The sequence below is a fragment of the Python bivittatus genome, unplaced genomic scaffold (assembly GCF_059951505.1).
Source record: "Python bivittatus isolate LINGU-HERP-01145 unplaced genomic scaffold, Pbiv_v1 ctg000980_np1212, whole genome shotgun sequence".
Taxonomy (NCBI): Eukaryota; Metazoa; Chordata; class Lepidosauria; order Squamata; family Pythonidae; genus Python; species Python bivittatus.
In genome coordinates this window covers 46,656,289-46,678,821 of record NW_028277125.1, presented here as the reverse complement: position 1 = coordinate 46,678,821, position 22,533 = coordinate 46,656,289, and the positions used below count along the sequence as shown (strand labels likewise).

Sequence of the window (22,533 nt, the reverse complement as noted above, 5' to 3'; positions counted from 1 at the left end):
CAGACCTGGGGTGCAGAGTAATGCCGATAAATTTACTCCTTCTATTTTGAGTCTTGGAACTGGAAGAAAATCATGGCACTTCTCTGTTGCTCAAATTCATAACCAAACTGACTGTGGGAACACACCACAATATTGTCAATGTGTACCAGCATGTGAATCACCCTGATGGTCAAGGCCTGTCAGTGTTAGTCAGACTGCCCTGAGCCCTAGGTAACTAATGGGGAACAAGCTATTAGGATTTGCTCACAATAATTCTTATATTGATCTCTTCTGGAGATGTCGTTCCCAGCTTGCCAGGCTGATTTCTGGGGTGCTTGGAACACCAATATGTTACCATAGTGAAACCCCCTGTGATGGCTGTGAGGGCTCTGGTCACCATTAGAGAATTTCTGGTATTTCTAGATAGACAAATGTTCTATAAGATGTGGTTCAGGATAGGAGCAGAAATCACTGTATATGCTGTGACAGAAAACAGGACCATGGAACTGAGTCTATTGCTATTATAATCAGGCCTTGGATGGCTGTAATTTTCCTGAGTGTTGGATGTGCTAATGTCAGGATCTCCTTGCTCCCCCTTTAGATCTTGTTTTCTCTCTCTTGAGATAGGAAGGGTTTGTTTTTGTGCCTATTAGCACCTCCAGAGCAACTTCTGTTTGAAAAGTATCCATGCCTGATTCACTACAAATCCATCTTGGGTATTGTTGTATGCTGTCTATAGCCTTGTCCATGGATGTGACTTTTATCAGGAAATTGTTTACATTGGCATAGATGGGTATCCCCTTATTGGACAGATGGCCCACTAGGGTGGCCATTGCCTTGGTGATGATGTCAGGGGCTGTTGCAAAGCCAAGGGAGAGCACTGTGAATTGGGAGTATTTAAATCTGTTTTATCCACCAATCTGGAGGGACCAAGAAAGATAGCAAGAATAATGGATTACTTGTGCTCACAGATCTCAGGCATTTGCTCAATAACTATTACTATCACCATCTTTAGCTTTTGAACAGATAAAACTACATGACAATCTAGATAATTAAAGCATAAATGAAAAGGACTACTGGGCACCTCAAAGGATGTATTTTAAAGAACGGACAGATAGTTCTTGTTGGCAATGTAAAAAATGTGAGGGCTCATTGACTGGATTTGGTCTTGCGAATTACTGACATTTATTTGGAATAATATTTTAACATACATAAGTGGATTATGGGGAAGTCTTTTAATGCTAAAGATGTTAACATCATATTAAATTATGTTCCACAACTTTTGAAATCTGACTATTTTTGTAGTTATATCAAGCCTGGGGTGTTGCTAGGAGAATTACCGTAAGAAATTGGCAAAGTAGTATTATTCCTGATATTAAGGACTGGATTCAAGAGATATGTAATTTATCTGTTTTTGAAAAGACAATTTATTTAATAAACAAGACAAAATATATCCTCCTGTGACATGGTTTTATGACATTTTGTAACAATAGAGAATCATCATTTATTTCCTTTAATTTAAATTTAGAAAATTTTATGTATTGTTCAATATGTTATGGATATGTGGTATGTACAGATAGCATCCCCCTTTTGTTGTTTTGTTGTTGTTAAGTTGGCTATTGTTTTCTTGTTTATGCTTTCTTTTATTTCCATTTATGTGTATTTCCTGTTGTTAAATAAACTCCGTTGGAAAATATAAGTAAAGGGACTAAATTTTAAATCTGGAGGAGAGGATCTCTTGATATACAGCCAGAAACAGAGACCCTTTCCCACACTCTCCAGTTGAGAATCAAGCAGAATGCCTGTTCCTGGAACATGCCAACAATATGAAACTTTTTAAAAAATAAAAAATATGATCACATATTTAAAATGTCCATCTAATTTGACAGATCCATCATTCATGGATATTTCTGACCTTAATTTCAAGTTTGGACTGAACTTTAGTGCAGTGGCTCTCACTTGTTACTGATACCAAGCATCTGTTCAAGGACTCTGCTGCCTTAACTGTGTCCAATAAATGGGAGATATAAATATTTGGATGACACCAATGAACTCAAAAACCTTGCATGACCGCTTCCAAAATTATATAACATGGAAAACAGAATAAAAACATTAGCATCTGACAGAATAATTTCCTAATATGGAGCAAAGTGGTCATTTTCTGAAAGTACCTGGCAGAAGTAGAATCACAGCCAAACAGAGCCACCTACTCCTAAATCTGACAGGTGATACAAAAGGTTATCACAGGATATGAAACTGAAGCCCACAAAAAAGAGTGGAAAAACTAACAGGAACCATTCTTCTTCTTTACATTTTCTGCAAAGGCTATCAAACAGTGTGATCTAGGAAGTTTGTGTCCTATACTGAGGCATACTATAGTGAAGCCAACTAGAAGTTTATATAGTCAGTTTTGCCATGCTTCAGTCTCAATTTATACAAGCATTTCTTCTGGGGGATAAAGACAAAATCAGATTCTAAACCTGAGAGTGGTTATGATTCAGATTATAAAATGAATTAAAAAAAAAACTTACACCAGAGTTCATAATAGTAATTGCAGCACTGAGACTGTCCACAGCAATGACCTGTTTCACAACTGTAACTCTGATTGTTGATTCCTATGCAGGTTTCTTTGTCCTACAATGTAAAAAGAAATATGTTACTAACACTGCAATTTAAAAAGTGTGGAGGCCCATATATTAAACAAAAAACTAAGGTTTGTGAGTCATGTATTAACCCAAGGCTTAAATACTTGTCAAGGTTATGGATAGTTTGTGGCCTATCCAAGAAGCACGCTAAGCTTATTAACCCTTGGAAATAAAATGAAAACCTTTATTAGCCTAAGTTTCCTTGATGTAAACAAATAAAAAAAAATGCTGTGTTTCAAGATAAATGTTTTTTAGTTGCATTAAAATTAAATATTTCCTATAAATATCAGTCTGTTCCCATTGCTCATTCCCCCACCTCCTTTAAGACTGGATCTATATATGCAGCAGAAATGGGTGGAGATGGGCTGCCAGAATTATACTCTCTAAAGTACAGAAAGTGAACAAAAATTCTGAATGTTCCTTTGCATAGAACATTAGCAACTTCTGCAAGAAAAAAGCAGTTTTTTTTCCTGTAGTTTTGTCTAGCAGAAGTCAATATATAGTCCACTTTACTATGATTGTACTCCTTCATATTTTCAGACATTGCTTTATTCACTTGAGCTATCTAGGTGTGTTGGCAGTGCAACCATTAGAATTCCTTGTCAATATGATCAGTGCTGACTGGGGATGTTTCTCCAATTCTTTCATTTCCATATCTGTTTCAAGCTGCTGCTCCGACTTTTGCTAAACCTTATCATAGGGTATATTTTCAATGTGTTTTATCTTTTCCAACAAGCTGGCAAAAATATTTCCAATCTGCAATGTCTGTGACATAAGAATTTCCTTCCTGACCTTGCAGCATCAGCACAGGAAAGGGTGTAGGCCTAAAGTTGGCCCAGACCAAGTGGTCAATTTTATAATACCAGATTCAGATGTCTTTAAAAAGTAAGATATGTTTTAAATTATTAAAAATGCATTGGGGAGCACAAAAATGTTCAAACACAACATAGTTATTTCACCTTGATAGCCTTATTTTAGCTCAAACAACATTTACTGCCACAGAATCCTATTATGAAATAATTTCTATCTAGTTAGCAATACAGTACTGTAGTACCAGAAGACACTGATGTATATAATCTAAGTTAAATAAATAATAAATGCAAATGTGGTTTGGTGTTATATTTACAGCATCATTAAAGCACACTGTGCCTTAGAGTTCAATCCGTAAAGTAAGTGAGAAGAGAGTAAGTGATGAGGCAAGTATCAGAGGTATACAAAATGCTGGCTGCGGAACTGTAGGAGTTGAAATTTAACACATCTGGAAGGCATCAGGCAGAGGAAGGCTACTAAGGAGATGATATATAACTATGGCTTGAACCAAGAATTTCTTGGCTTGTTTAGTTAGCCAATGTAGGACACCAATCTGGGGAATAAAACAGCATGCTTTCATTTAGCTGATAACAAAAAAATGACACTTGTGGCTATCTTTCAGAGTATCTAACATGAAAGACTAAACAAATTAGCAGCATCATAATTAGGAGATATTTCAAAACAGAGCAGAATCTGTTTCGGAAAGCATCCCAGTTATCAATCAAAAGAAAGGAGGTTTTTTTCCTTTAAAAAAAAATAAACAAAGACTAGAAAAACTTGGGAGGATTAAGAATAGAAAATGACATTAACTGGACCTCTTGCAAAATTCAGAGAATGAGGCAGAGTAAAAATGTCACCTGGAACAACCCCAAAAATCCTTGATATTTTTTTAGTAAATCCTTTGAAATTTTATATAAACAGACACGCAAAACATTATTCCACTGTTTTCTTCAAATCATCATCCTGATTTTAGATCATGTAAATAAAACCATTATGCTATTCCTAAAGGAGACTCATTCTATATTTGGATCCATAAGCAAGAATCTTTAGCATTAAAGAGTTCCACCAACTCCCATTACCCTAATAGGAGTTAGCACCCTCCACAAAAAGCGAGACATCTGGCATCATTTTCAAAGTACCATCATCAAAGTGCCAATTCAGCTTCTAAAAGAGGAAACGTTTTTTTTAATGCAGCATATGGGATATTCTCAAATGAATCTATAACAAGCTCAAAAGCTCACATAAACCTTCACTGTGACTTGAATACACACTGATGTTATTTCTCCTCTGCAAATAATAACACTGTGCTAAGTAAGATAACCTGATTGCCATAAGCTTATCTTAATCTCTCTTCCAGTTACATCTTCCAGAGATCTCTCCTCTCATATCCCAAGACAAGGCTTAGGTGCGGCTAGGAAGACCCCTTTGGTATTGCCTTGGCAAAATTCTCTTCTTCCTCCCTTCCTTCTTGAAACTAGGGTTCCAAACAATTAATCTTTTTATTTTTGTTAGCTACAAGGGAAGGGTGGTGGGCCATTCTCCTTCTGGTGTACAAGCTAACAGGGAAGTTCTACTGATGAAACAAAGGTGCTGATTCCCTGATATACAGTATGTAGATATTGGCCATCTGAGGTGAGTGCAGGATGGCCTGTCTGCTTAGCCCATGTGTGACAGATTCTAGAGTGAAGTCTAGTTCATTCAGTATAGTAACCCTCTCTTAATAACTGATATTAAGGTAGTGCAGCTAAGAATGTGGTACATGAAACTCCAACTGGAAATACATTCATTTTAATTTTAAACAAACTAGGAAGATGGGTGCTTGGGCAATGAACAAGGCAGTCACACTATGTACTGTCCAGACAAACCTTGAATATCTGCCAACAGATAATGACATAGCACTTTCCAAAACCAGCTGAAGCAATGTGGTACTGATGGTGGGAAAATAGAGATGTAGAAGCTTTTAAATGGTAGTAACATGCTACAGTGCTCAATGTTTTCCAAAATAGAAAACATTCCCTAAACTTCTACTACATACCTCACGCATAACAAAGCACAGCATGAGCCACAGCCTTTCATAGTATGCACTTTAGTTAGAAAGTATAGGAAGTATATACTTTTGTTTGCAATCCACTTTTCCAGATGTAAATTTAAAAGTTCTCATATAAAATGTTAAAAATGTAACAAAAATACTATTTAAAAGATATTTTCTAGATATGGATGGTTTTCTGAAGGCCCTTTTTTCACTTAGGATGTTCCCCCATAGAACCATCATAAATAGCAACATGTCTGAAACATATATATTTAAACACTTTTAAATTTTCCATTGTGCTGTTTTTTCATTCCAAATGTTCAGGTGTGTATGCTACTTGAAAATTTAAAATGTCACTTGATAGAGAGCTCTGATAAAAGGATTGTAATTCTGTGGTAGAGCATAAACTTCACTCAGAGAAGATGTCATACTCAAATTATTGGTGTCTCCAGTTGAAAGATCACATAGGAGATGTTCTATATCACCTGCTTGAGATTCTGGAGAGCCACTGCCAGTTAGAACAGATAACACTGGGCTAGATGAACAAATAGTCAAGCCTGATGTAAGACAACTTCTGTTTCCTATGATCCTATTTGAGTTCTATCATTATATGATATAGTGATGGGAGATAACTCATTCAGCTAATAACCATTTTTGGAATTTTGGGAATTTGCTATAAGTGCTCTCACAAAATGGCTAGCACAGCTGACATAATGGAGGTGGTGAAATACCTATTTACCAAATAGCAAACTGCTGATATTGTTCTCTGCCTCCCTTCTAGCACACCAAGATGCTCTCTGCTATTTCAGCTTAGTTTTGCTTTTTGTGTGGTGGGGTGGTGGGAATACAGGGGCATACTTCCAAGAAGTGCATTACCGTAGTTTGCAACCATTCACCATTTTATTTTCTTACATACATACATACATACATACATACATGCATACATACAATATGTTGAACTGAGAGGTATTCTCTAAATAACAATGTCAGAAAACAGATGCTCCATATCAAGCCATACTGGATTAGATTTTCTTAATTAAAATTTAAAAAGTAAGTTAAGTGGGCAGGATAAAAGCTCAAGAAAGCTGCTCACAATCACTACATTCTCCATACTTGTTATAAGATACAGAGGCACAAATTTCTGTAAAGTCAATAGAAATGAAACCCGATAAAACCTTTATTAACAGAACCTAAAATATTATAATCCTATTTATATGCTAATACTACTGAAGAAGATGGCAATATTCCTTTCAACATAATTATTTTCTGTTTCTTCTAGTTCAAACTAGCTTGAACAGTATCAGAATATTAATGAAAAAAATCCTCTCAGTTTAACATAATCAACAGCAGAGTTCAAAAGCAAAATAGAAATGCTCCTATTTAGGGTTCTACTTTGTTCAGAACAACAAAGCGTATAGACAGAAGGGGCAGGAGAGAAAAGATAAGAAGGGGGAAAGGTTATACTGTACTACTGTATATAGCAAGAAAGGTCATAAGCCTGGGACTATAGACTGCAGATAGGAAGACATGGGAAAACTGGTAAACTTGATAATATATAGTACCAACAAGTGTGGTCCCCACCTCTTCGTACTAGAATACTCTAAATTGTTAGGGGCTGATGGAGAGATCTCCGGTTTTCATATTTTTATGACTTTTTATCTGGCCTCATAAAATAAGTTACTTTAACAAGGATTTTGGAATCTTTCCTCCAAGCCCTTCTCTCCCTCATCCCACATTTTTCCTCTGACTGATTAACTAACTTTAATATTTTGTACCTCAACTACTTTCAGTTGCCCAGAGAAAATAATGATATGCTAGAGGTTGGAGAAGTGACTTTGAACATAGCCATAAGTCCACATATTTTGGTTAACCTTATTTACTAATCAAAATAGTTGAAGCTGATTCTGCCTCTCTCTGAAAATCTAATTTATGCTAACTTTTCTAAATGCTTAATTCACTATTATATGACTATGTGGAATGGTTATGATTTAAAAAAAAACTCTCAAGAAAATTCAGTTTTAGAATCGGGATTTGCTATATTTTTTATTGTACAGTTCATCCTATTAAATGAATTTATTTTGTTATTGGTGTTGACAAGACAGAAAAACCTGAACACTAAACTTACCCAATAAGCAATGCATGGAAATGTGATTCCCCCCAAATACTGCATTATCTGAAAAGCTGAAGCTCCAAATTAATCTCAGAAACAAAATGTTATCTACTTTGCTGCATACACCAATAGTTTTTTTTTACTACTATCATTTTTTTCAGACATTCCAGCACAGATATCCTCCTTATTTATGAGCTTGACCAATACTATATCTCTGCTATATGCTGAATTATTTTTCTGTACAGTATATTGTGATTCTCCCTCTACTTTATCAATTAAATCTTTAATGGGAAAATTGTTTTGAGAATTCATCTTCAGAGTGCTTCCAAAGCCTTGCATAATCATAGAGAAAAGACCTTGAGAATATATACACATGAGTAATCCTGGCTATTTTTTATTTTATTATGCTAAACTAATCAACCAAAGAAAAGTATGAACACATACAACACTATTAAAGGCTTAACAACCTCAAAATTTATAGCATATAAAAAAGGAAAATAAACAAAGCCTGGAATTATTTTATAAAATGAACAACTCTAAAAATATTGATCATATTGTTTGAAAATAATCTTTGTCAAAAATGGTGAGTTCAGATGTTGACAAACATATCAACAATTTATTGTTGCAAGTCAGGAGTATCTTTTACCTTCCACCACTAATAAATAACTCTTTTAGTTAAAACCTATGTCCCCAAATACACAGTTCTTGACAATCTGATGAATTCCAAATGAATACAGTCAGGAAGAACACATGTATAGCGATTAAGCAAGAATCTGGTTAATGTCAGCCAAAAAGTAATAACAGGACAAGCCAAAACTATACAAGTTAATGTACCAACTTCTGAATTACATGTCCAACAGCAGGATGATATTAAACAATCTTTATTGAACATTCTCTGAGGCATCCATAAACAATCTGTGTTGTCATACTAACTTCATTTTAAATTAATAGAAAATTAATATCATGTTGTTTAACATAATCATTCATTGGTTTACTAGGATAGGACATTCAAACTAGATATTCCAAATACGATTAATGTGATGGAAGGTACCTATGAAGAGGAGGGTGATGTGGTGGATAGCAACAGAGAGCAAGGCTATCAGGAAGGAGGGGATGCATTCCAGGAAGAGAAAGGAGACCAAAGACAACACAGTCCGCAAGGGGAGTGTGGGAAGCATGAGGTTCAGGATAGCCACTCCTTAGAATCTTCCAGGGTACATCCACTAGTTGCAGTAGTATAGATTTAGTCTGGCAAGATTCTGTCTATATGATGTAAGCAAATAAAGGAACTTAACTGGACTGTTTCATCGTTGTTTGTTGGGCTGGGCCTGACATTTATCATACTGTATTTCAAATGTGATTCATTTATCACACAAATCATTAACATCAATTTTTTCTACGTCCTAAAAAGATGGACCACTGGCTTAGAAGCCATAATTTAATTCCTCCAGAACCTTGCTTACATTGGCTTGCTGAAAAGTGCATTTTGGACTCGAATTATCTAGTTAAATTAGCTGATTTAATCCAGTTGCCATTTCTAATCACAGTGAATGTGGAAATATCTATTAGCAAATATAATGAGTATTAAGCTGAATCTGGACAGGGATTACCCAGGAAGTTGTGAAGCAATTTCCACCATTTCCCCATTTCCAAAGTTAGGAGGAAACCTAGGGACTGCCTGGCAGACGCATGCATTTTCTTGTTGTAGTACTCCCATCCCCCCAAATAAGCAGGCAGAAATGCTCTCTTGTACCAGCTGGACTTTTCATGAATAAAATTAAGGATTATGTAAAGGAATGATGCTTGAAGTCTACTTTCTAAAAGTATATGGAACATTTTCAGATGGCAGTGTCCAATGAAGTGCATTCTCTATACGCCCCACCTCTCTGTTTTTCCCATAGAAAACAGCAGACAGTGGCTAGAACTTTTGGCTAAGCCAGAAAGGATAATCAATATTAATGGATCCTTGTTGAAGTTTCTCCTCAAATTCTTGCAGAGAAATATTCAAGCCATAACTTTACAGAAACGTAAATAAATAACCAAAGCAAAATTCTTCTACAGATAACTTTAATGGACAATTTTTTTAGTCCGGTAAAACTCAAAGACTCATTTCTGATTATAGTATAAAGTTTTATAAATTTCTGATTATAGTTTGAGTTTTTATAACTCAGCCACATCCTGATTCGTTAAGAGATTTTTGATCTAGTGGGGAGCTCTTAATATAATACAAGTCAGAAATTTAGCTCTACATTGTTTTAGAGGAAAGGAAGCTGCTCCCAACGTACTAATTACAGATTTCATCCACTATGATTTATGGATTTTAATTGATAAGTAAGATATTTTCTGTAGAAATCCTTGTACGACAAGAACAGTTTGGAATTTGTAACATGGTAAGTATGTTAAAGGCCAACAACAATAGCTTTAAAAACACAGTTAAATAATAGAAAAAAACCTTTTCACATTCAGCTGTACTTTCCTTCTTAAAATCAGGATCAGATTTCTGTTGAGCCTTAGTTCAGAAATGGGTAATCCATGCACCCTTTCTTGTAACCCCCGGTCTTCCCAGAAGAGCACCATTCATGTCCCATTTTCAGCAGAGAATATTTTTACTTTTCCCCCTTAAATTTTAATCACCAATTAGCTGTGGTTTGGTTGGTTGAAGATATTCATTTTACTAAATGAAGTAAACAACAAAAACCTACTAGTTAAATCACTGCATTACTCCCTTGCCTCTTGCAGCCTCTTGGACACTGGCGGTGGGGTGGGGTCCTTTTAAAAAAGTGCTGCAGTACTGCAAACTGAGGAAAGGTGCCTGCCTCTGCTTATGGCAAAGGAATTTGTGCATGATTTGTGCATGAGAAATAAAAGCTTTAGTGTTACATATCTCAAAAACAAACATTAGCTAATGAAACACTATTAAAATATAAACTTTTCCTATTGGCCTATTCTATTTCCCCATTTTAGAAAAGGAGAGCATATCACAGATCTCAGGAGAACATTAATTTAGCAAGTTTATATATTATATTTTAGCACTCCTTATCACTGAGTTCAATTCTGTTATAAAGCACAAGAACTGATTGTACAAAAAGAAAAAAAAACTAGCACTATTCAATTATACCACTTGCATCCAACAATAGATACCTTTCTTATGTTAAGAAATCAAATTAGTACTACATTCCTAAATACAGCAAATTCCAAAATATCTTGAGAAGAAATTCAAAATGAAATTGCATTAAATTTGCTCACATTTTTGTTATTCTTTTTGACTGCAGTTCTATTTGCTTTGTTGAAACTCAGTTATCCCCCAAATACCACAGCCATGGGCATTTGGGGATATCTAATTCTCCTTCTAAAGAAAAGATCACATGTTTTGCATTACTCTGAACCATAATATTAATTTTATCTTTAACATACCAGAGTAAATGAGTAGAAGAAAAAAAAAAGGCAGATAATTCTATTATAAAGGAACAAAAACTAGATTTAGTCATTGCATTGAAAATCTGATGTGAACATTTCCTGTTAACCTTGTTCTATCTGGAACTTTGCAAAAGCACTGGGCAGGCACTCCAGATCTTCTAGCCAATGGCCAGGCTGACTAGGAATTCTGAGAATTCTAATTCCAGTGCATCTGGATAGCATCAGGTTAGCATCTGCTTTTGGAAATTCAAAGTTTTTTTAAAAATCTATTTCAAGCAGATGTACCTTTAAAATTTCAGATTAGTCCTAATTTGAACTACTTTTCCCTGATGCAAGCCACTTTTTCAGTTCAATGTTTTGTTAAATTTTGCAAGTATTTACTTCTATTACAGATATTTTAAAATGTACATATGAGTACAACATAATTTAGGAGCAATCCTAATTTCCCCAGGCAGCTATCTAAATTTGTTTGAATGGGAAGAAAGTGTCCCTCCACTTGCAAGGTAACAGATTTAAGAAGCATTGGGCTATTTATACTGAACAGAAGTTGCCAATGGTTTGAGTAAATAACTACATATAAGGCAATTGTTCATAATGGCTACCTTTCAAACCAGAATCAGTGAATTTCTACAAGAAATTGTTGTTCCAGTTCAGAAATTTTTCTAGAGAAAAAAAATAACAAAACGCAAAGTATAAGGTACATAATGGCGACAATGAATCTTCAAATTTGGAGCAAGAATGGTTGCTTTACCAGTTAAAAGTGGCATATTTAACCAACCACCTAGCAGCTTTATTCCAGAAGCTAACAGTAAGATTAAAAGCAAGTACACCAGAAATATGCAAGTGAACTGGTTTCAGACAATGAATCCCTTTTACCAGTAATAGAACACATAAATATAATCAGAAAGTATCCAAATTTCCTTTTAGGAGGTGCACATGATATGAAAGTATTCAGAGGTCACAGAGTTCATCTCCCACAAACACAATTTCAATGTCAAGTGGTTTATAAGAATTCTAAGCAAATTTACATATTCTCTAGAAGCCTAATTTACTGACACAAGACTTAATATTTAATACGAAATGGTCTGATATTAGTGACACTTAAAATTACCATAATCGTATTTTTATTTAGAATACTATAAGTAATTTGAAAACAATGCAATCTCCATACTTCAGGTAATTCTCGCAGAAAAATGGATAGTCGTTGCTTTGATAACTTTATGCTTTATATGCAAAACCAAATAAACATTTGTGGTTTAAAAACTGGACTACTATATATTAAAAACAGCTATTTCATTTTCATCAAATAATTTACTGGTAGTGAATCTTAAATAACAAAATATTTAAGGCTCACCACATCAAACATCACTTGTTATTTTCTATAAAATAAATACAGGTTAGATGAAATATGCAAGAATCATACTGCTTTTAGAACAAATGAGCAGTATTAATCAAAGGAAAAGTTGACTCCTAAGCTAACAAGATTTTGCATTTGGTACGGTAAGCTAGCAGTGTTCAATGCTAGTTATGAATCAGTTAATTCAATATTTTAAAAGAAGAAACTTTACAAATACTTTTAAAGTACAGATGTTAACTCTGACAGTAATTTTTGTTTTATTTAAAGCAAAACTGTTACAACAAAAAACCAAAACCAAAAACCAATCTCATCCAGAAAACTCAAGTTTTAAAGATTTAGAAACACTTGAAAGGGAGGACACATTGTTTATGCTGACTTAAAATAACTTCGTTCTCTCTACCTCCAGGATTTTTCAGTATTAAGTAATATAAATATCTTTTTCCTCTCAAATAGACACAGTGAAGGTAGGATCTGAGTGAATTTTGAATCAGCAACTCATTTGACAAGGAAGCCCCGTAGCTTTAAAAACCAGCAAAACCTCATATTCTCCACCCTAACCAGTAAAAGCGAGAATCCGAAAACAAGTTACCTGTCGCAGGCCCAGAAGGAAAGGCATTTTGCAAACTCATAATTCAAGCTAAGAGTGTAAACAAAGAACTTCTAAAATCCCATACTCATTTCTTCATCCGATATGGATAGACTGCATGCACTATCTTTTTTAAAACAGGGTTTCCTTGGCTGGCAATGTTAAATAAACAGGGTTCCAGGACACGACATACTCTCTCTCTCGCTCTCTTTCCCTTTCCAGTGACCAATTTCAGAAGCAGCAGAGCTACGGCAGTGTTTGCCAAGGGGGAAGTGACATCACTAGCAGCACTGCCCAGGAAAAAAAAACCTTTAGACAGCTGCTGATTAACAATTCAAAGAGGCCTACTGCCTAGAAAAAAATACAGTGGTTAGCAAATGAGAAACATTTAAAGCCAAATGCTTGGATTAAGTATTAATGACTACTCAAAACAACTTTTATATTCCATTATTTTTAAAGGAAAATAATATTTGAACAACCTGGAGCTTGTTTTCAAGGCCAACACATCATGAAAATGTATCTATAATATATCTGTTCTCCAGAACACCTGGAAACAGTTATACCAAAAACAGAAATATTAAAAACAACAACTCTTTACTCTTACATCTAGGGGTTGAAACAGAGAAGATGAAAGTCAATTTTGGGGCCTTGCTGGCAGTCAGATGTGGTCATGCTCAAGTTAGCTGAGAAGAAACTATGTCTTAAGTCATATCCAGCCTGGAATGGGCAGCCTGCAGCTCTCAGCCCAATTTCAAGAGCTACCTGCAAGCTAAACTCTGATTTCCGGCAAAAAAGATCTTGCCATGCCTCAGAACCTGACTGACTGAGTGAAAAGGAAGAAAGTGAAATACAGTGTCAGAAAGAGAGAAGAATCTGCTAATAAGGCTCTGCTAATTTTTACAGAATTTTAGGAACACTGCTTCAGTGCTAAACCTCTTGGCATATGTGCATTGTGTTCTCTATCTACTATCTCTGACTGGAATGTCAATAGAATTCTAAACAAAGACCCCCAAGAATACAAGTTTGCATACAATCTGTACATGGGAATTTTCTATCTAATGATTACTTCCATTTATTTAATTTTCAATAGAAGGCCTGTTCCCATCAAAACCAACACCAAAATAATAAATGTGGATGTTTGATTTTTTAAAATAAGCCTTTTAAATATGTCTTTTAAAATGCACCAAAACAAAATTTGGAGTACTGTGGAGTAATAACATCTCTCTCAAAAAATTAAAGAAAAAGGAGAGGGATCACTTAAACACTTAAACTTTCTCTCCCGGGCTGCACCCCTTTCCTACTCTGCATAACTTGACAGAGGAAAAAAGTTTACATTGACATAAATGGGTATTCCTTTTTTATCTGAAACCAGACTAGAATAATGAAAACAGACAATGATGCTTGGAGGTCAGTAGAAGAGCGAGTATGACAAGGCTATCCGATTCAGTGCTCAAGTTATGGGCTCAGACACAGTAATGCCTCTATTTTTCCATACACTGCTAAATAAATAAAAACAACAACTCAGCATTGTTTTGACCAGAAAGAGTGATATAAACTATTCCAGAGAAAATTCTGTATCTCAGGTTCAGGTTCTTCTCCATTTTATACCAATAAAACAGTATTTTCATTAGCAACAGAGTGCACGAAGTTCAAAAGCAGTATAGATGATATGAAAGAAAGTGATCTAAATTTAACTCTGCTGAACCTTTAAAGCAGAGGTATAGCAATATTTTTGTGCTTCTCTTAAAGCAGCAGCTGTTCTTGCCTGTCATATGTCAGTCTAGAAGCCTCACCATTCCCATGTCTGGAAACACTGAGTACATTTTTATCAGAGGGTGGGAAGTTCCCCCTTGTATTGGTTTTTCAATTTCAGCCTTTAATTTAAGTAGTTTAGTTTATTTAAAATATGGGAAAATCAATTAAGTACAATTAGGTTGAAAAAAGTTTTAAATACTAGTCTAGCGGACATACAAGGTGTATCTTCATGTCCCCCTAACCATGAAGGCATGAAGATCCCCCACTAACTATTTTAAAGAACATGACCTCGTAACATGGTCTTATCTCCAGGCCACATTTGAGGCAGCTTAATTTTGTATTTAGGTGTTCTGGTTTTAAAGTAATATATTCCCTTTTCTCCTGATATTATTTTGGCCTTGCACATGACCTACAGTGCTTCTTTGATGATGTGGTTGTTAATGCAATCAAGGGCTGGGATCTGCCCAGCTCATACCAGCCACTTTAAGCTACTACAGCGATGCTCCTTCCTTTCTGGTCATTGGACACTGCCCTCCACCACCATTTTAGCTTGGGTTTCAAAGGACTTTGGGCACCTGGCTTACAAAGGTATCTTCCTATGTCGCGCCTGAGCCATACTTCCAAAGGCATTATGCAAGCTCCTTACAGATGTAAGTTTAGTGTTCCTCTGAGAGAACACTAGGCCCAATTTTTAACCATGGATTTGGTTCCCTGAAAGCTGTATGTTACTGGTCTGGTTACCAGTGAGTGCATCACAAGTTTTTATTATTGGGACAGGGAGGGTGTAAATTCCCTTACTCTGTGCCATTTTGCCTATTCATGTTGCCATGATGAAATTATTTTTTCCCTCCAAATATTAGTATTTGATGACAAAATACATCTCTATAGGTGAATTACACATGACTGCAACACCTATCTTCTGGGTCGTTCTCCTTTTTTGATTTATATATAAAGAATCAATATGACAACCGTTTAGGGAAAAAACAAACACTTCGTGAAAAATAATTCTGAATTAACTTTGGAATTTTCTAAAGTTGTTCTCTATGCATCAAATAAAACAGATTTGAACTTGAGGAGAGAGGCACATACATTTTTCAAAATTTCTGAAAGTTTCTGGGAGAACCTTCATGGGTGAATTGTGGGGGCATATTTTGACTGGTCCAGTTATGAAGCATCTTTATGCTCTGAGATACAAAGAAGCATTGGTATATGAGCACACTTTGACACATATCAGAGTACAGAGCTAGACATCTGAAATCATATTCAAGCAAATATAATAATGTAAGTGTGTATCCCATTTTGGTGCATAATATATTTGCTCTCATGATGCCATCACATAGTTAAATCCAGTTAACTCAGATGTTATCTCATTCACTGCTGATCTCCAACTAAAGTATTTTTAGACATTGGAGCAGATTAGGGAGATAAGATCTATGAAGAAATGTGAAAAATTGCTATCATTCTTAAAGACATGTCATGTTTAAAACTATCAAAGCAACTTCAGAGCAAGAAAGCACAACTTTCGGGAGGCTAAGGCTACAAGTGGCCTTTGAGGGGCATGCAAAGTTTCTTCAGTGATGAGTCCAAGACTAAAACTAATTTTGATTCTATTTCATTTACATTTAATTAAAATTAACATTACTCCTTTGTCACATACTTATTTTACATTTCATGTTTAGCGTTATTTATTTATGGTAACATTCTGAACTCTTTATAGGCCATAACCAAGACTTTTAGAGGCTAGATGTGAACCCAAGGCCTTAGCCTGTAAATTTGGTAGTCTTAGCATCCATAGTGAATTCACAAAGTTAGTGGTATTTATTATGACATATGCACTTCTTGATATGACTGATATGATTTCTTGGAAATAACTGATTTATTGCACTAGCCGTTAAAAGAGATAATATTATTTGGGTGTTTATCTTTGTTTTCTATGGTTCTTTTCTGTTTTTGGTATAATCTGACTTAACTTTTTCTTGTTTTCTTTTTGTTTGATGTTATATACCACCCAGAGTCCTTTTGGGTGGTTGTTGTTGCAAACAAACAAACATTTTCTACTGCTTGCAGAAAATTTTGAAGTTCAGTTGCTGAAACATTTTTTAAACAAAGTTCTACAGTTCTGACACAGCCATTAATCACAATTACTAATAATATACCATTGTTGCTTAAATTGAAGATAGTTACATGATTCATTGCAAAGATTTAAAAGATCATGATGCAGCAAGAATAGTGCTATCTCCCAGTACACAAGACTCCACCTGCATGATCAGAAACTACTGGGAATTTCTTAAAAGTTTCTGCAATATTCTTTTGTGAAATATCAAGAATTTTAAAATCACTCATCCCAGTTTATTTAAGAATGGTGTGGAAACTAAGACAACGACAAAGAGAATGGTGACTGTGTGCCTTTAAAAAAATGCACAAAAGTTTATTATTTCAAGGCTGAAATTATACTCATTCTCTGCCAATTATACCATCGTTGGAAGAATTTACTATATTTGAACTAGCATTCTGTCACTAAGAATCTCAAATAGATTATTTAGAAATTGGTAATATGTTTAATATTTCACCTGCTTTTTTCTCTTTTAAGGTGATATAAATGCAAGCCAACTGTATAGTATGATATGAACATATATGTAAGACTGATTAAATGATTCATGTGTAATGACATATATATATATGTGTGTGTGTGTGTGTGTGTGTGTATATATATATATAAAGTCATTACACATGAATCATTTAATCATATATGTTCTTTTACACACACACACACACACACACACACACTCTTTTCCTATTTTTGTAAATAGTAAAATAAACAAAGAAGAATCAAGTCATTTCAATGTTCCATCAAGCATGGAATCAGAAAAAATATACATATTCAGATAACTACCAGTCTACCTTAAATGCTCTTAAATTTAGATTAATCCCTCAGCCAAATAGGCATATCAATCATAGCTAGTCTCATTATCTTGGGTAGGCATATTCAGGTATTGTAATTACCAATATCAACTCCTAAATTTTGGGAGAAAAAAAAAGACATAGATGATTTCCAGAGTTTTGCACTAAAAATATGAAGAGATGGCTTGATGCACTCCAGATCACTGCTTTTATCAGCAAACTGTCCTAGAGGAGAACATGAAATCCTTTGATCCTTTGCTGAGTGATCACTAAACAAATGCATAAAATGCCAGCATTATCACCACTTCTAAACTGTCCTTCTAAAGATCAGGGCCATGCATACATGCAAGCTATTTTACCTATTTGTTTTTACAAAATCCAAGGCGGGAAGCCAACATCTTTCAACAGGAAGAGACTCATTAAATTAAGTTACATAATTACATATATAAATGGCAGAACAGTTAACAGTATAGTTCATTTTTATTTCATTATAAAACTGTGAAAATATATATATTTTAAATAATCATAAAAATATTACCTCTTAATTTTGCTCTGGTCAAATAGATTTTCCACAAATATTCTATGTCTGCACAAAGAGACAAATATTGTTCTGCAGTATAAGACAAAAATAAGACATGTATGCACAGCAAATTTTAAGTAGCTCTGATTTTAATTTAATTTTAATTCTGCCATTCAGAATTCCACTGAAGTCTTTTCTACATAAACATACAGACTGGTCTCTAGTGCTCAACTTATGGGTGAAAAGTCATGAGAGGCCCTTCGAAAATCACTGGTTAGCACTTGGATGGGAAAGCACCATGAAATTCCAGGGCTGTATGCTAGATTGAGAACCCATAAAAATAGAAAGGCAATGACAAAGCACTTCCATAATGTTGCCAAGAAAACAACATGGATATGTCACCCAGTAGTCTAGCTTGACTCATGGGAAACTACCCTTTTAAATCATTGTGGGAATCTATTTAGCTAAGCTGGTAAATAACCTGTAAATAAATAAATTAGAAGGAATCCCCACTTATTTATATTTTCAAGACTGTGGGAACTTATAGAATTTTTAAAAACAAATTCTGTCTTGATCTATCCAACTTTATTCTATTCAAGTTATGATACATCAATCGATCTCAAGTGAACAAAACACCATCTTCTGTCATGCAAACTATTACTAACTGAACTACAAAATATCGTACAGAGGAAGCATACTTCTGTAACAAAATAAGAATATACAACTACCATTTTAAAAATCTGTATGTAAGATGATTTTCCAGTCTTCCCAACAGATCATCTTTGTAAACAGCTGAGTTTTCTGCATCTAGTCACAGTAATAGTGACATCTGAAAGTAATATCAATTCACACCATCCTTTAATGTTGCTAAGTGAATGTATCTATCCTTAGTACTTTCTGAATTTATTTTCCCTTCCAGAATTTATAACATCAGTCCTGGCAGGAGGCTGGCACAAGCAAGATTTCAACCAGAATTTTCCATGAATAGGAAGTTGTCATCTGATAACATCTAAGTGAGAACTCCATGTCCATGTTTATGATTTCATTACAGATTCCTCTCATAACAAGTAGTAAGAAATATGTTCATTAGCTCCACCTGCCTCTGTCTACAAGGAAACACTGAAACCCGATCTCATTTGCAACAGGGAGGGAATGTTTGACAAACATAATCATGAAATTGAAGGACATTGGTTGTAATGTCAGATACTATATGGAAAAAATAAATTGACATCAAATAATAGCATACCAGAGGAATCAATTATGATTAGATGCTTAAAGGGTAAAACCAGATTGTTCTTCAAGATACTGATAGTCCCAGCAAACATAAGTAACATTATCACTTTCAAATAAGTACAGGGATTTGCATCCAACTTTTCTTTGTTCACTCTATTAACAAATCATCACCTAGCAGCAGCCCTTCTATCAGACTGCAGCAAAGGGAGATGAGAAGCAGAACTAATCCATTGGCTCTACTGAAAGATTAGTTTTGTAGGGATCCTTCTCTTCCTGACTTCTTTTTCAAGTATAAGAATTACTTTTGAATTATTTTGTAAAATGTTTTTGAGGCACAAATGAAGGCAAAATGGGATATCTATATTATTTGTTGTGAGTGTGTACAACAGCCTTCCACCATCCCATTGTCCTTCCAATGTGCTGGGACTACAATTTCTAGAATTCCAGCTAATTCCACATTAATAAAGCACTAGATGGGGGATGACAGTCTATGAGAAACATCTTCACACAATTAATGGGATAACTACCCAGCTATAAAATATCTATCTCCAAAAAAATAACTGAATCTTTAGGGGACCAAAATGGTATGTGTAGAAGGGCTAAGCAGCATATTGGATTCAAAGGGGAAAAAATGCTTTGGAGCATATCAGAAGTGTTCACATGGTACTTGTCAGAAATGCTTTAAAGCAGTTGCATCTTTTCCTGGGTCCTGAGAAAAGATGGGTTGGCTAAAGAAGCTGTCAACAGGTGCTATGTGCATGTCCATATATGCTCCAAAGTATATTTTCCCCTTCAAATCCAAAACACTGCACAGCCCTAATATTTAGTTCATTATTCCAATGAAAACAACGGATGCCTGTGCTTGTTTTTCATCCTCTTCCTTCTCATACCTTGTTTTTCTTTTTGGTTATAACTATCAGCAGGGACTGCTTTATTTTATTAAGTGTATGCCAACTATTTTTTTTCTTCAGCTGAAAAGTGGGCCAAAATTATTTTACATAAACAGTTCACAACATAGGTTCCCTGCCTTTGGAAAAAAATAGCAATAATATAGCAGCCTAGAGCTGCAAGACATCCTATTTCTACTCTTTCCCTATACACCCTCTCCTCATTTAGTGGCTGCATTCCATTCCAATGACTTGGTCATTAAGCAAAATGATTGTTAAGCAAACACGTGACTGAGAGACAGAGATAGAGAGAGAAGCTGTGAAGATTACTGGTCGCTCCCATCTCATTCAGATAAAGTTCTCTGTTCAGTGTCTTGTGCCAGACCTATTTTTTCCCCCTTTTTTTGCCCCCTCACAGGGCAGAGAGATTGCTTAAACAAGCTATTTCTTCCTGAGCTGCTTTTCTCCATAGCACAGCAGGACCCTAAAAGGTGCTAACTGCAAGTTAACAAGCTCAGGTCTGTGACCTTAATTGGTTGATTACAACCCTCTGGCAAGCTTCCAATGCTGCCTGAAATTGACCAGACTTTAATCAGTTTCACACTGAAGGCTTTTGTGATCAGGCCCCAAAATTTGGTCCTCAATGCATGCATTGGTTGGATTTTTTAAAAATTACCATTTATTACCATCATATTTGCAAATGGTCCCTAACGGAGGTAGTCACTAAATGAGGAGTGGCTGTATTCACCAGCAAGAAAGGTCTAATCCAGAGAGAATATCTTGGAATTTGGGAATGTAACAAAAAAAGGCAATTGGATTTAGTACACAGCATAGGTTCCTGTAGAAAAGCAGACACCAGCAATTCATTCAACTACTGCCTTATTTTGCCTATAGTGAACATGAGTGAAACTTTAACCTGTTTTCTTGGAGCTACTGCTCAAGTTTTTCCTTTTTACTTCATCTTCCAGAAAAAATACAGTATATTTCAATGATTTTAGGGCCAACTTAGACAAAATTGTTCAAGAAAAGGGAAAATGCATGACAATAGAAAAGCATTTTATCAGAATCTGTTTAATTTGGAAAGGTATTTTATGTCAGCAAACATAAAATAGTAGCTTGGCATATTTATTATGCATTGCTTCCGAATGTTCTTGGAAATGGTCAGATTTTGGACAAAAGATTCCATGGGGAGAAATATTTCTTCTAAATAATTTCTGTGATAAAATATTTTCTCTAAAACATGCCATTACTATGAAGCAGAATAAAACAATCAGTAATCCTAATGATTATTAACATTCCATTATTCATTCAATGACAGATAGCAATAAAAGATTGGTTTTAACTTATTTAATTTTACACTGCCTATCTTCTTGACAGAGTACTCAAGGGGCTTTCCTAACCAAGTAAACTGATCCTAGAAGACTTCCCACATCTTTTGTTTTCCCCATTCAGAACCCATAAAAAGAGGGTTTTTTTCAATTTAAGTATGTTAACTGTTTGCACTAAAAAAGCCTTCCCTTGACTTGAGTTGTAGTTGCCATCTTTTATTCTCTATTTTTTGTGGTATTGTCTTTTTAATTTTTATATGGGGTTTGTTTTTTATTGTATTTATTTATGGGAGCTGCCGAAAATCAATTTTGATGGTGGTGGGATACAATATGTTTAATAAATATAGCTGAACAAAAGAAAAACTTAATTTCACCATCTCTTCATGGAACCACCTTTAAAAAAAGACTATCTTATTTATTAGAGTTTATCTAGAGAGAGGTTAACAAAATACTTAGTTTTTATTTAAAGTAACAAAGAAAAAACAGAAATACAAATTCATAATCCTTTTATTCTCTAGGATCAAATTAACAACTTTTAGTGCACCATAAAAATCATAGCTGGTGTGGGGGAAAAGGAATGACACACAGAATTCCCTATTATCACTTATAAGCTACAAATGTTGGGGAACCCAGGGAGCTTAGGTAGGCTTTCCTGCTATGTCTTATGTTAATAAATGATTTAACTTTTTAAAATGTAGTCTACTGAAATGTTGATATAACTGTCTTCTTTCTGCTAGGAAGAAAATAAGGCTTGGCTGAGCATGTTTTGCAAATATGCTTATTTGCAAAAGCCACTTACCCTCCAGTCTGGCTCCTGGCACCAAAAAGGAAAAAAAGCAGCTAGCTGCAGTTTTAATTACTTCTCTGGGAATATCTCAGTTATTACTTCCTAGGTTTTTTTAAAAAAAATATTCTGTAAAAAAAACATGGGACTCAGCATCAAAGCCACTAAGGACACAATGGGAGAAAACGGTGT

At 34.9% G+C, this 22,533-nt stretch overlaps 1 protein-coding gene across 3 annotated transcripts in view; it reads right to left on the bottom strand.

Moving 5' to 3' along the window:
- Window positions 1-22,533, bottom strand: part of WBP1L (WW domain binding protein 1 like) — a 46,389-nt gene that overhangs the window by 12,534 nt on the left and 11,322 nt on the right. For 2 of the 3 annotated variants that reach the window (XM_088131705.1, XM_007421038.4), the window contains exon 2: window positions 2,511-2,613. In XM_088131705.1, coding sequence (XP_087987831.1) covers window positions 2,511-2,613 — 103 coding nt within the window. Of the gene's footprint in view, window positions 1-2,510; window positions 2,614-12,936; window positions 13,161-22,533 lie in introns of those variants that run through there. The other variant, XM_088131706.1, reaches the window with a different exon arrangement.